General features: G+C 40.1%; 1 protein-coding gene across 2 annotated transcripts in view; it reads right to left on the reverse strand.

Annotated features, from left to right (window-relative positions):
- Positions 1 to 12,878, reverse strand: part of prpf6 (pre-mRNA processing factor 6) — a 42,121-nt gene that overhangs the window by 9,425 nt on the left and 19,818 nt on the right. For both annotated transcript variants that reach the window (XM_008110219.3, XM_003220687.4), the window contains exons 9-15: positions 11,238 to 11,400; positions 5,544 to 5,662; positions 4,787 to 5,005; positions 3,373 to 3,495; positions 2,678 to 2,799; positions 1,464 to 1,602; positions 527 to 646 (exon numbers count right to left, since the gene is read on the reverse strand). In XM_008110219.3, coding sequence (XP_008108426.1) covers positions 527 to 646; positions 1,464 to 1,602; positions 2,678 to 2,799; positions 3,373 to 3,495; positions 4,787 to 5,005; positions 5,544 to 5,662; positions 11,238 to 11,400 — 1,005 coding nt within the window. The remainder of the gene's footprint in view (positions 1 to 526; positions 647 to 1,463; positions 1,603 to 2,677; positions 2,800 to 3,372; positions 3,496 to 4,786; positions 5,006 to 5,543; positions 5,663 to 11,237; positions 11,401 to 12,878) is intronic.

Here is a 12,878-nt window from a genome sequence, read left to right on the forward strand (position 1 = left end):
TTTAAATGCAAGGATAAAATTCAACAAATGTGCTGCGTTAAAGTCCATGACAGCTTCTGCCTTGCCTTCCTCACAACCTCTGAGGATGCCTGCCACAGATCTGGGTGAAACATCAAAAGAGAAAGCTTCTGGAACATGGCCATACAGCCCGAAAGACTCACAACAACCCAAGTTATCACGATCTGTTAATGGGGATTATGTGACACTTGGGCATCAGGCTCCTTTCGGAATCTGACTTCTCCCTTCCAACTAAAACACAAGGGGGATAGGTGAGGCTATTCATAAGCATAAGGGATGATAGTTTTCTTGAAATATTTTGAAACAGAAGCTGGATAGTCTCTTCCAACTCTATGACTCTGTGAGAAGACCCCCCAAGTTCAGTCTCTGCCATCTGCTGCATTATAGTGCAGTGGCTGAGGTCTTCATGGTTTACGGCTACCAAGCTAAACAGACACATGGTCCTGATCCAATCAAGGTTATCTTCAGATGTGGCATCATTTCTCATGAGAAAGCACCCACAGCTTACCCGGGCTGTTGGGGCACTGCTTCGAGCCTTTGCCAACAACCTCCTTGCTCTCTCATATTCATTGTTTTCAGATTCCAGCTTCACAGCGGCCAACCAAATCTCTTCACTGTTGGGGTTGGCCTGAAAGACAGATCAATATGGCATCAGAAGATTTAAGTCCTGGTTCCTTTTCAACTGCTTCATATACCTTCCAAATTGATACATCACACTGAGACATGGTCTTGCTCTTCTCTATGTTTCTTAAATAAGACCTTGAAGTATCCTATGACACAGTGCTATAGCTAATCTAGGAATTAGTGATTAATTTCTAATTTCTCTGATGCCAATATGGCATATCCCAACAGGAGGAATTGAAGGAACTGGACAACCTATGTGCTATTACCATTTGTCTTAGCTGACAGTGTAAGGCAGACACATAAACACTCCTTTCAAGTTCCTTGCTTGGGAATTTTAAAGCAATGTGCTGTTAAAACAGTCTTACTGGAGGTATGCACCTTTCCAAGGATGTGGACCATTTTTAAAAGGAGAATAACAAAGCTGAAATATTCATTCACCTATCAGTCCTGTCTTCTTAGAATTTACATCTTATCAGTCTAATTTTTTTAATATTAGATATATTTCCAAGTGTTCCTTCATCCACTGGCTGTTAGGAATTGTGGGAGTTGAAGTCCAAAACACCTGGAGAGAGGGCTGAAGTTTGCCCATGCCTGGTCTACACTAACCACATAATGCAGTTATACATATATACAGGGGTTGTATTGTATATAAATAGCACATTACAAATTATGATTAGGATGTTCGAGTGATGCCACACCATCAGCATTTTGCTACGATGGAAAAAATATAAAAACCTCCTAAAGCAGACAATTCTCTTTGTGGCTTGCTGTCTGTATGTTGGTGGGTTTGGTGAAAGATGTACAAAGAAAGAGAAACTCACCTGGAAAGCCAAAGCCAGAATACTCCGAGCAGCAGGGACGTCTCCAGCAAGCCATTTCGATTTGGCCCCCATCAGCCAGAGAACCTCCGCTTTGGGGCAGTGAGCTACCGCCCTCTGCAAGAGGGCCTCCAAAGATTCCCTACAAAAGTACCAAAAAAAGGCACCAATGACTTGGGACTTCTCAGTGTCTGGACATGTTGGGGCTACATCATCCTGTTACTGTGGTAGCTTTCAGAGACAAAACCTTTTGTCATTTATTTTATGAAGGATGTATACAATGACCATTGCCACAACCTATTCTCTCACCCATTTCTCAGACTCATTAGTTCATAAACTAAATAGGTTCATGTGACAAATGAGTTGTTGTATCCCATCCTGATACCTGTGGATACATAGCAGATTAGGAATGAGTTGTTTTTTTTTTTGTTTTTTTTTTCATGTCAGGAGCAACCGGAGTTGCTTCTGGAGTGAGAGAATTGGCCGTCTGTAAGGACGTTGCCCAGGGGACGCCCAGATGTTTTGATGTTTTACCATCCTTGTGGGAGGCTTCTTTCATGTCCCCACATGGAGCTGGAGCTGATAGAGGGAGCTCATCCACGCTCTCCCCGGGTGGGATTCGAACCTGGCAGCCTTCAGGTCAGCAACCCAACCTTCAAGTCACGAGGCTTTTATCCCCTAGGCCACCGGTGAATGGTGTAGAAGCAAAAAAGGAAAATATATCCAGATGTTCATATCTACTGCTGCTAGCATAATTATTTTTGATATATCAATTAGCAGCTTGCACATTTCTACTCTAAACTCTTAAATCTCTAACTTTTAGTTTCTTGACAATGACCACAGAATAAATGAATTTACAAATCCTACAAAACCAATGACAGGGATTCTTCTTTTTAAAAAAAAATCAATTCAATGCAGCCATGCTTCTTAAAACGGGATTATGAGGCATTCTTAAATACCTGAAATGTAATGGAAGCAGCCCCACAGTGCAAATCAGGCTGCAGCCACCATGTCAGATTGCATGTCATTGGGGATAAAATGGAAGGCAAGCCTTTCCAGAAAACCAAAATCGAACCCAAGAAAATGAATTCCCATCTGCTGGAGTGTGTTCCCCCAAAATACAACAAGTGAAATCATATACTCAAACCAAACATGGTTACTATCATCATGAGTCAACACAACCAGAATTTTTGGAAATAATACACAATATGTTGTACCTGGTTCCATGATTCTTTTCAAAATAGGCTGCTCGCAACCAGACACTTTTCTTGCTGGGAAAAACTTGTAAGGCATAAGCATAGATTGCACGGGCACACTCCAGAGCATTGTGAGCAACACACTATAGGAAAGTTGAAAATAATACAAAAACACATTATTGGGGCTTTGAACAAAAGAGGTCAGTGCTTGCAATTTTAGCATGTCGTGACAACTCACACTCTCAGCTTTGGAGAAAGGAAAGGATAAACCTCTGAACAAATCTGGGCAAGAAACCCATGACAGTCTTATGTTTATGCTCTTTCAAGCTGCCCATTGACTGGGGTGACCTCATACATTCCAAAAATCTTTCTTAGGTAAATAGATGGTTTTGCCATTCCTTCCTCTAGAAGGATATGGCTAGTCTAGAAGTGATATGAAGCTGCATCCAGAAATATATTTTTAAAGGGTTATCTGGGAGTTAAGCATTGAAGTATATTTGCCACGAGACATTTTTGCAGGCAGATGAATACATGAGTTCCTCAAAACTTCTCCACTGAAACAGTCTTAAAGCAGGCTTATAAACATACTGGCAGGTGTATCTAAACATGGTGTTCATTATTGATCCCAGAGACATCACACCATCTACTTGAAACTTGCCCAACTCATTAGGCATTCTGATGTCCTTCTTTGTTTCACACTCAGGATCTGAACTTACACTATCTGCATCTTCCATCCAGGTGTGCTTCCGATCCTCTTCCTCAATCCCGATTCCAATCACAGCTCTCATAATCGCTTGACATGTTGCCACACTTCCAGCTTTATCACATTCTTCAGCATCCTAGAAGAGAAGTCACAACAATTACGACAGGGTGGTTTTTCAAGGGGAAAGGCTATATGAAGGCCAGGAGTACATCTGGGGAGAATCTGGTTTAAATCCCCACTTGGGCATAAGGCTCATTAGGTGATGTCTGACCAGTTATATTCAATGGAAGTTATATTCAGTTATATTCAACTGGAAGTCCCCAGTTTTAAGACCTTGCATCTAACTGCAACTAGACGCAGAGCCTTTTCAGTAGTGACGCCATCTCTGTGGAACACCTTGCCACCTGAAGTTCGTGCCTTGCGGGACTTGTTGGCCTTCCGCAGGGCATGTAAGACACACCTGTTTCGGCAGGCTTTTGAGTTCTGTTGCTGATGTTTTAAAAGGTGCTTTTAGGATGTTTTAAAGATTTTTTTTTTATGATGTTTTTAAAATGTTTTTTAAATTGTTGATTTTAGCCGGTTCTTGTAAGCCGCTCCGAGCCCTAGGGGAGTGGCGGCATATAAGTTTGAAAAATAAATAAATAAATAAATAAAATGCTCAAACAACTGTACAAAGTTGTTGTAAGGATAACATGGAGAGGGAGGAGGAAAAAGAATAATGTACATGAGGAAGATCGATTGAAAACTGACATGTGACAATGCAGAAAGGTTATCAATCTAAAATAATTATCCAGGGTAATCTTAATACTTACTACCACACTCAGAGAAAAGCCTTCACATTTTGCTTGCCTCCCGGCAATCAGAGTTTAGCAACATTTTGGTTAAGATTTTGTCTAATCCCATTTTATTAGCCTTCTAAACCATCACCGTATCTGGTATCAGCAAAATTCTACAGTCATTAAAATATGGGTATAAGATATGGCTTTCCATTAAAATATGGAAATAAGATAAGTAGTGTTATCCTATGCATGATTATGCAGATAAGTGTCACATTGAGACTTAATATAGGATAGTAAAGAAGAAATCCTTGAAAAGTGTTGTGAATCACTATAATTTATCTCTCCCTCTTGTATTGTTCTCCCTGAATCCCATCGCCCTTACCCACTGTAAATTTCTGGGATGTCACTCGGCTTTCCTACTCTAGCCATCCATAATGGATTTCAGAAGAGTAGCTGTTTTAATGTGCAGAAAAAACTAACACATTTATTATAATTTGAGGTTTTATAGGCAATGGTCCATCATAGCTTCCTGTATCCATTCATACTACTGCGAACCACGGTGTCCCATTCACCTTAAGTACATATTGTGGGGTCAAAAACAAGGCAATATTCAAGTAGGGTTTCCAAATAGAAAATCCAAACCATCACCTGGATCCACTGCTCCCGGTTTATTTCCACTCCGTTTGCCCTTAACGAAGTGATGGCTCGATCAATAATCTTTTCCACCATCTGTGTGTTCCCATTGGCCTCCTCGAGTTTGGCAGCTGTGATCCAGATGTGTCTGTCAGTCGGGATATTTTCACGGGCCTTATTTAAAACTTTACGGGCATTTTCATAGGTCTCCAACCTTGCCAAGGCCAGCCACAGCTGCAAGAGCAAAACGGTTTGTCATTCAGGTGACACACCTTAAAACCACAGACTCCCTCAGTAGATTCTCTTTTTAAAATAACATTTTTCATGGGTGACAAATACAGTTTTAAATTGCTTGTAAACATACACCCTTATACTCATATATAAGTCTAGAAATTGTAGTAAAAAAACTTAACCCCAAAAAACTATGTGAAAACCAACCACAAAAAAACATGTAATCCATGGCTGAGTAGCAAAATAGGGATATGGAGACCTTCAGCAGTAGCATATTGGGGGGGGGGGGGGGGGTCTTGAAACGAACATATGAAAGAGTACCGCCATGTGAGAGATTCTGAGAGGAACTCGGGGAAGAAAACTGGGATTTCCTGCGATATTAGAAGCAGGAAATAAACACTTTTGCTGTGTATGTATGTGTGCACAATTTTGGTTCCCCAGTTCAAGATCAAATTTCTAATAACACTTTCATCTCAGCCCCAAATCCCTTTTGGGGCAATCCATGTTCATCCTGTAACAGAAAATGGTTTTTCCAACTTACTTCTACACTTGTGGGGCAGCACTCCACGGCTCGGCTGAGCATTATCCTAGCATCCTCAGGCTCTTCCAACTCCACAGCTGCTTTCCACAAGCGGACAGAGTTTGGAACATGCTCTAGCGCTAGAAAAGACAAAAAAGAAAATAAGTTAGCAGTGATAGACAGCACTGCACACAGAACATAATTCATTATCTGGCTTTGGTCACTCAATGTGGCAAATATTCTGGAAAGGAAAGAAACTTTCATGCCTACAGGTAACCTACTAATGATTAGGACAGAAACTGGGGGAAGAGTACTGTCAAGTGCCCGCCACCTTTCTACAATCTAAAGAATAGCAATGTGTTGTCGAAAGAAGAATAGCATTTGGGGAGAAAGGAAGCTACAACCACTATGCAACATTATCTGTGGTTTCTTTCATTCAGGTTATACATTTTCCCTTTTTCTTACTCTACTACTACTTCCTCACAAGATGATTCATTGTTGCAAGGGTTATATTGAATACTAGCTGATCCGTGTATTTTCAAAAGTATAATGCCATTGTTCATCTATACTCTGGGCAATCTGAGGTGGTTATTTTTATTTATTTATTTTGCAAATGTCTGCTGGTGCTCTAATAAAGTATTTCCCTAAATTCGTCCAACTCAGTTCAGATTTACTAATGCAAACAAAAAAGGGAGAGAAAAAGGAAGAAAGCATAAGAGCACCTTGGGCTAACTTCTGCTTTTGTCTCTGACTGCAGGGCAGAACAATTCAGAAGCAGCAGATTACAGATTAATGGGTTGCTGTGAGTTTTCCAGGCTGTATGGCCATGTTCCAGAAGAATTTTATCCTGACACTTCACCCACATCTATGGCAGGCATCCTCAGAGGTTGTGAATTCAGTTGGAAAACTATGCAAGTGGAGTTTATATATCTGTGGAAGGAGAAAGAACACTTTTTCCTCTGGGTGGATCTTTTCAGTTTGCTTTAGAGGAGGTGGGGTCGCAGATTCTTTTTGTACGGTCTGCCAGAGCTTTAATTGTGCATCTTTCGTAAGAAAATGAAGGAAAACTGCCACTTCTAGATGTCCTGGTTATCCACAAACCCAATTGGGCCACACAATTTACAGAAAATCTACATACACAGATAAATTCATAAAAACTCCAACAATCACCCAAGTTAAAAAAGAAGCACAACTAAAGCCCTGGCAGATGGTGCAAAAAGAATCTGCAAACCCCACCTCCTCCAAGGTGAACTAAATCACCTAAACTGGGCTCTACAGGCCAATGGAGACTCCACCACAGACATCAGAAGAGCTGCAAGGCCAAAAACAAGCCACAAGAATCAAGACAAAGATCCGCCCAGAGGAAAAGTGTTCTTGCCATACATCAAGGAAATCACTGACCATACAGGTAAGCTGATGAAGAAACACAACCTACAATCTACAGACCCACTAAGAAAATTCAACAAATGCTACATTCAGCAAAGGACAAGAGGGATGCTCTCACCTCTGCATGAGTCTACCGTATACCATGCAGCTGTGGACAAGTCTACATAGGGACCACCAAATGCAGCATTGCCCAAACACGAATCAAAGAACATGAAAGATTAATTCAACCAGAGAAGTCAGTCATAGCAGAGCACTTGATGAACCAACATGGACACAGCATATTATTTGAGAACAAAGAAATGCTGAACAACTCTAAAAACCACCATGTCAGACTACACTACACAGAGGAGTCAATGAAATCCACAAGCATGTGGACAATTTCAGAAGAAAGGAGGAAACAATGGAAATGAAAAAACCTGGCAACCAGTATTAAAAAAACTCTAAAATCAGGACAGTAAATAAAGAACACTGCGGAGAAAGCAGAGGAATTCCAAACATGAAACAATCAGGGCCAGCTAACACCTCCCAACAAAGAATTTCCCCAGGCAGGAAGAATTCAGCTACAAGGCCAATCAGTGCTGATCAAGGTAGCCAATTGCACCATTCATACTTGCCTCAAGCATGCAAGAATTCTTTCTCTCATCCTGGACCTTCCACAGATATATAAACCCCACTTGTCTAGTTTCAACAGACCTCAAAATCTCTGAGGATGCTTGCCATAGATGTGGGTGAAATGTCAGGAGAGAATGCTTCTGGAACATGGCCATACAGCCCGGAAAACTCACAGCAACCCAGTGATTCCAGCCATGAAAGCCTTCAACAACACATTGCAGATTAATCTTGCCTGCTGATCAGATCAGTTTGCATTTGAATAGGGGATTCTACCACTTATCTCTTATTGCAGACCAGAAAGCAAGACACAGGAAAGAGTGTTCTAAAATCCCCCTATGTTAGTCTCATTCAGCCAAGCAGAGCTTTGGCCTTGTCAAAAGTATCACATTAGCAAATATGTAATTTCCAAGCTAGCCAGACTATTATTTGCTGAATCTAAAGAAAGGTTCTATCAACCCTGTTCATCTTTATTTTTTAAAGGAAGAATTATCTGTGTACTCTTTATATCCACAAAAATGACAAGAAAGAATAAATATATCACAAAGGAAGTGAAGGAGGGAGAGAATAAAAGAGCTGCTAGAAACTGTTGCCTAAATACAAGCAGCCAAATATCTGCAATAGCTTTCAAGTCCATTCTTAAAATGTCAAGCTAGTGCTGTGTTTTTAATTATACCCGCAACAGCCCATGAAAAATAATGGTTCTATTATCTTCAGGCTTTGTGGCAGCAGAAGTTATTCTCTGAGAATTTACTAGGACAACATTCTTGCTAGTTGAATGTTAACAGTCTCTATTACGCTTGCAGTTGCAGCAGGGGGTTCTCCAAGTGCTTCCTAAATTCATAATGACAGGCCCATCGGATGGAAATGCTGCACAGCAGGAATCAGCACGTCCTCACGAGGGCTTTCCATTTCCAAATGCTACGATGGATGCCACACATGCTGGGATACTTTTTGGGACCATGTACTGAATTAAACCCAACCAAAACAAACCAAAAAGAAAATATATTAACAGCACTGTCTGGCATTTGTCTTTCTGTCAAAAATAGGTTCTAAATGACAAGCATGACAAAATCTAAAGGGCCTCAGCCAATCTATAAAAACTATAGTAAAGAAAGGTTAAAAGTATGATATGAGACCAAGTTATCTCCCCCCCCCTTAGATAAAAAAGGAGGTTAAGGACTGACAGTGAGTCTTAGGAGTGGACTTTGCACCTTAAAAGCTACACTGAAACCAGTGTTGTACACTGTTAAGGTGATTCAGGTTCCCCAATGAATCATGACTACCATTTAGGAAGCAAGCAATAAACTGGTGTTCAAGTAATCTAACTAGGCTCACTTACGTGACCTAAACATACAAACCTTAGACATAGAGCATTCCATCAGAATGAGAGATTGTGTTTTCATTAAACATTAAGCAGGCACTGCCTACATGGCTGGATCATTTCAATGCTCTTCCAAACAGCGAGAATAATATTCAGACGCCCTTAAGACCTGCAACAGCCTTGAATGATTGACTGATTCAATTTATATCTTGCCTATCTTCCAAAATGGGAATCAAGGTGGCTCAAGTCTACCTCTATATCTAAAGAACTAAAATGCCAGCAGTCAGGATTAAAGATTAATTTTTCATCACTCTTCCAACTTGGAAGGGGAAGAATGTTCTGCCTGTCCTCATAGTCAGAAAAAATAATGCATCCTTGACTGCATCATTCACAGGTAGAAAAGCAAGGATGGGGAAGCACAGTTTGCAGCTATGTTTAGCCCTCAAGGCCAATTTCTGTGGCTCCAGCATCCTCCATTTTTTCAGAGATTTGGGGGGGGGGGGGGAGAGTTTCCTCACACACATCCAAAGACATTTTGAAGTGAGAAAGGGAAAAAAACCAGGATGTAAACCAGAAAGAGTCCACCCTAAGAAGTGAATTTCTGAATCATGGAGACTGTAAGTCTTAATCTATCATGCTGCTTGCTTGGAAAGACTTGCTCAAATAGGATTTGCCATTGCTTTCCTCTGAGATCAAGACAATGTGCCTTGCACACTATCATCCAGAGGGTTTCCATGACCAAGTGATGATTCAAACCCAGGCCTCCAGTGCCACTGTGCAATGTTCAAGCCACTACACAACACTGATCTCCCTTATCATTCACCAAACAACTTGCTAAGGTTTTCAAATGTCTCAGAGGTTGCAAAGAAGAAGTGTAGCCCTCAAAAGTCCCATGGAGGGACAATATGTCTCCCAATCCCTAGCATTTTAAAGGAATCATGTATCAGACAAGAGTGTATAATCAAAAAAACTGAAGACTAGGGTCTCTGAATTATAACCATAGCCTTTTTAATCTCTTATATTTATTCATTAGTGATGGTATCAGCTTTATACAGATTTGAATAGCCCTTATTTTTATACATCAGTACCTTAAAACAAAGTTACTCTCACAGCTCTCACAGTTGGCTGCACTGTGTTGGCTCTAGCAAAGACATGGAGACCCTATGGTACATCCACTTTCATAAGGCACCTCAAAGCTACCCGAAGGTATGGTTTGCCTAATCAATTCCCATAAAAGAAATGCCCCACAAGAGAACAGAGAGGCTTGTAACATTATTCATCAAACTATCAGCTCCAAACTACTGACTTCAAAGCTATGCATTACAGTGTTCCCTCACTTATCGCTGGGGGTTAGGTTCCAGGACCACCTGCAATAAATGAAAATCCACGAAGTAGGGACACTATATTTATTTCAGTATTTATACATTATTTTAGTAGTTATACACTATTTTAAGTCCTTATCAACCAATCGTGTGTTGATAAATCGCCTTCTTCTCCTCCCGTTGCCACTTGGGCTCCTTTTCTCTCCCTTCGACTTCTCCTTCCTCCCTTCCTTAGGCTGTAAATTGTAATTTTTTATGATTTATAATAGTCTTATAGAGTTTATTGAAAAATTACGAAATAGCAAAAAGTGAACCGCGAAGTAGTGAGGGAACACTGTACTTAAAGAAGAGTACGACCCAATGACTATAGTTGCAAGCTTCAAATACATGGATTCACATAGGTTACGGTAACTAATGCAAACAAATAAACAAACGGGACATTTTTAAGTCCCCTTTTAATATACATAACAAATTTCAGTTACCTAAATATCAGACTGGAAGCTACACCTCCAAAACACCCACATTCCTTGATTGTTATATATCTTGCAAATCTTCAGCACTTTTAGGGTGGATTACAATTTATACACCTACTGAAGCAATTAAAAAAACAACTTCATAGTGAGTGTAAATTAAAACATTCCAATGGGTTAGAAGTCTAACTCCCTATGAGAATAAGGAGACAGTTCTGCTACCATTAGCGTTTAGCTGCCACCTTAACTCCTTGGAGGAGGATATTCTAAATGCAGGTGGTAACAACCAAGAAGACACTGCCTCTTGCCTTGACTTACTCACTATACATCAGCCCATAGGGGAAATCTGAAGAAACATGACCAATGTCTCTCTCTTCTTGTAAGGAATACACTCCAACAAACAGGTGGTCCAGGGTCATATAAAGGTTCAAAGGGCACTTCAACTCAAATACAGCACCAGGAACCAAAGTACCTGTTCAGATATAGCACAAGAACCCATCTGATTGGTTTCAGTTAACAGCCTGGCAGCTATATTCTGAATTACCGGTAACTGAAATTTCTACACTATTGTTAAAGACAGTTCCTGCCAGAGTAACTCTCTAACCTTTTCGAAGGACACGCTTCTTTGCTCGAATATCAGTCTCCAATTCTGCTGCCCTGATATAAATCCGCACTGACTGTGGAAGGTGGCGAACAGCCTGGGCCACCACAGCCTTGGCAGTATCCCCAGGTTGCAAACGGGCAGCTTCAAGCCACACATCTTCGCTCTGAGGAAACAAGAAGAAACACAAATCATTAGTTTACTCCCAATGCAGTGAGTGTTTTGGGAAGAACTCAAGAGTGACACCAGAAGTGTAGGTGTATGCTGTACAGAGTAGGTATAAAGAATAAAGATCATGCAGATGAATGCTGAGGAAAGTATAGTGGAAGAAGATATCAAATGCCACTGCAGGAAAAGAAAAAATGTCAAGTAGTAGAATACAGAAATGTTGCTTCAGGAGAAAACCCTATGGGAAAAAATGCATTATATGATAACATATTTCCATTTTTTGTAATGAATCTACATTAATTTGAGTGGGTTCCCTCAAGTTCCAGAATCATTTTTAAAAGGGACTACTGTCTACTTTCCCACATCTTGCAGCATTTCGCAACCTTCTATGTTCCACAACACCTTTTTTATCCCTGGCTGAAAAACAGCCCTTGCCCCCTTTAGTTTTCCTTTGTTTGAAAATCATCCTAGATAACTTACAGTACAGATGAAGCCAAAAGAAGGAGTTATGTTTGCACTGAGCAATAAATAAAATGAGGAAGAGATGACAAGAATGCCTTTAGAATAGGAGGAGGTTCTCAGTTCACAGCCTACTGTATTGATGTTCTGTCTAGAATTTCTGCAAAGAAGGGGAAAGAATGGCAGTAGCTAAGAGATGGCATCAAAGTAGTCATTTTCTGGTTGCTATTTTTACCCTTAAGAATCCAGGAGAAGACAAGGTCTTCCCAAACAAAGAGGGCTACGGATAGAAGAAAGTAGTGTAGGATGAGAGAAGGATTCCACTAAAGCTCTGAGAATTATATTTAAAGTGATAAGGGAGATAAAAAAATCTGAGATAATGAGCACACCAGAAATAGCTTTATTATCAGTACATGATAATATTAAAATATCACAAGAAATAAAGGAGTTAGTCTCCAATTTACTAACAGCAGTGAGGCTGATAATAGCTAAAACTGGAAAGAAAAGCATGATCTTCAGCTAGAAAATTGTTATAATAAAGTATGGACTACAACGATAAATGATAAACTGACATGCAATATTAAGACTGAAAAGTGAAAATGGAAACTAAATGATTTTTGGAAAATATGGGGAAATTTACAGAATATGTGTTTGCTGAAGGCCAGGGGAGCAAACCCGCAGTGGAAAAAAATGATGTTTTGGAAAAAATATATTAAGAGGTTTGGTGCAGGGGAGATAGAACCCATTTTTATCTTGCAGGGTGTATTCGGCGGCTAATATGTTAAAACTGGTAAAAATGTTGAATCTCACTCCAACAATATGAAAATATAATAGAAGTTCTGTTATTATCATTTAAAAAAATAAAAAAATGACTCTGTAAAAAAAAAAGAAAGAAGAGAGAAGAATCCCTCTAAAGTTCCAAAGAATTCGTCAGAAAACAAGTGCAGATATTGAAAAGCAGAGCTGTGGACCTCTAGCCTTTCAGAAGTTGTTGAATGCCAGCTTCTATCATATCTA

Source organism: Anolis carolinensis, chromosome 4, assembly GCF_035594765.1.
Source record: "Anolis carolinensis isolate JA03-04 chromosome 4, rAnoCar3.1.pri, whole genome shotgun sequence".
In the NCBI taxonomy this organism is placed as follows: Eukaryota; Metazoa; Chordata; class Lepidosauria; order Squamata; family Dactyloidae; genus Anolis; species Anolis carolinensis.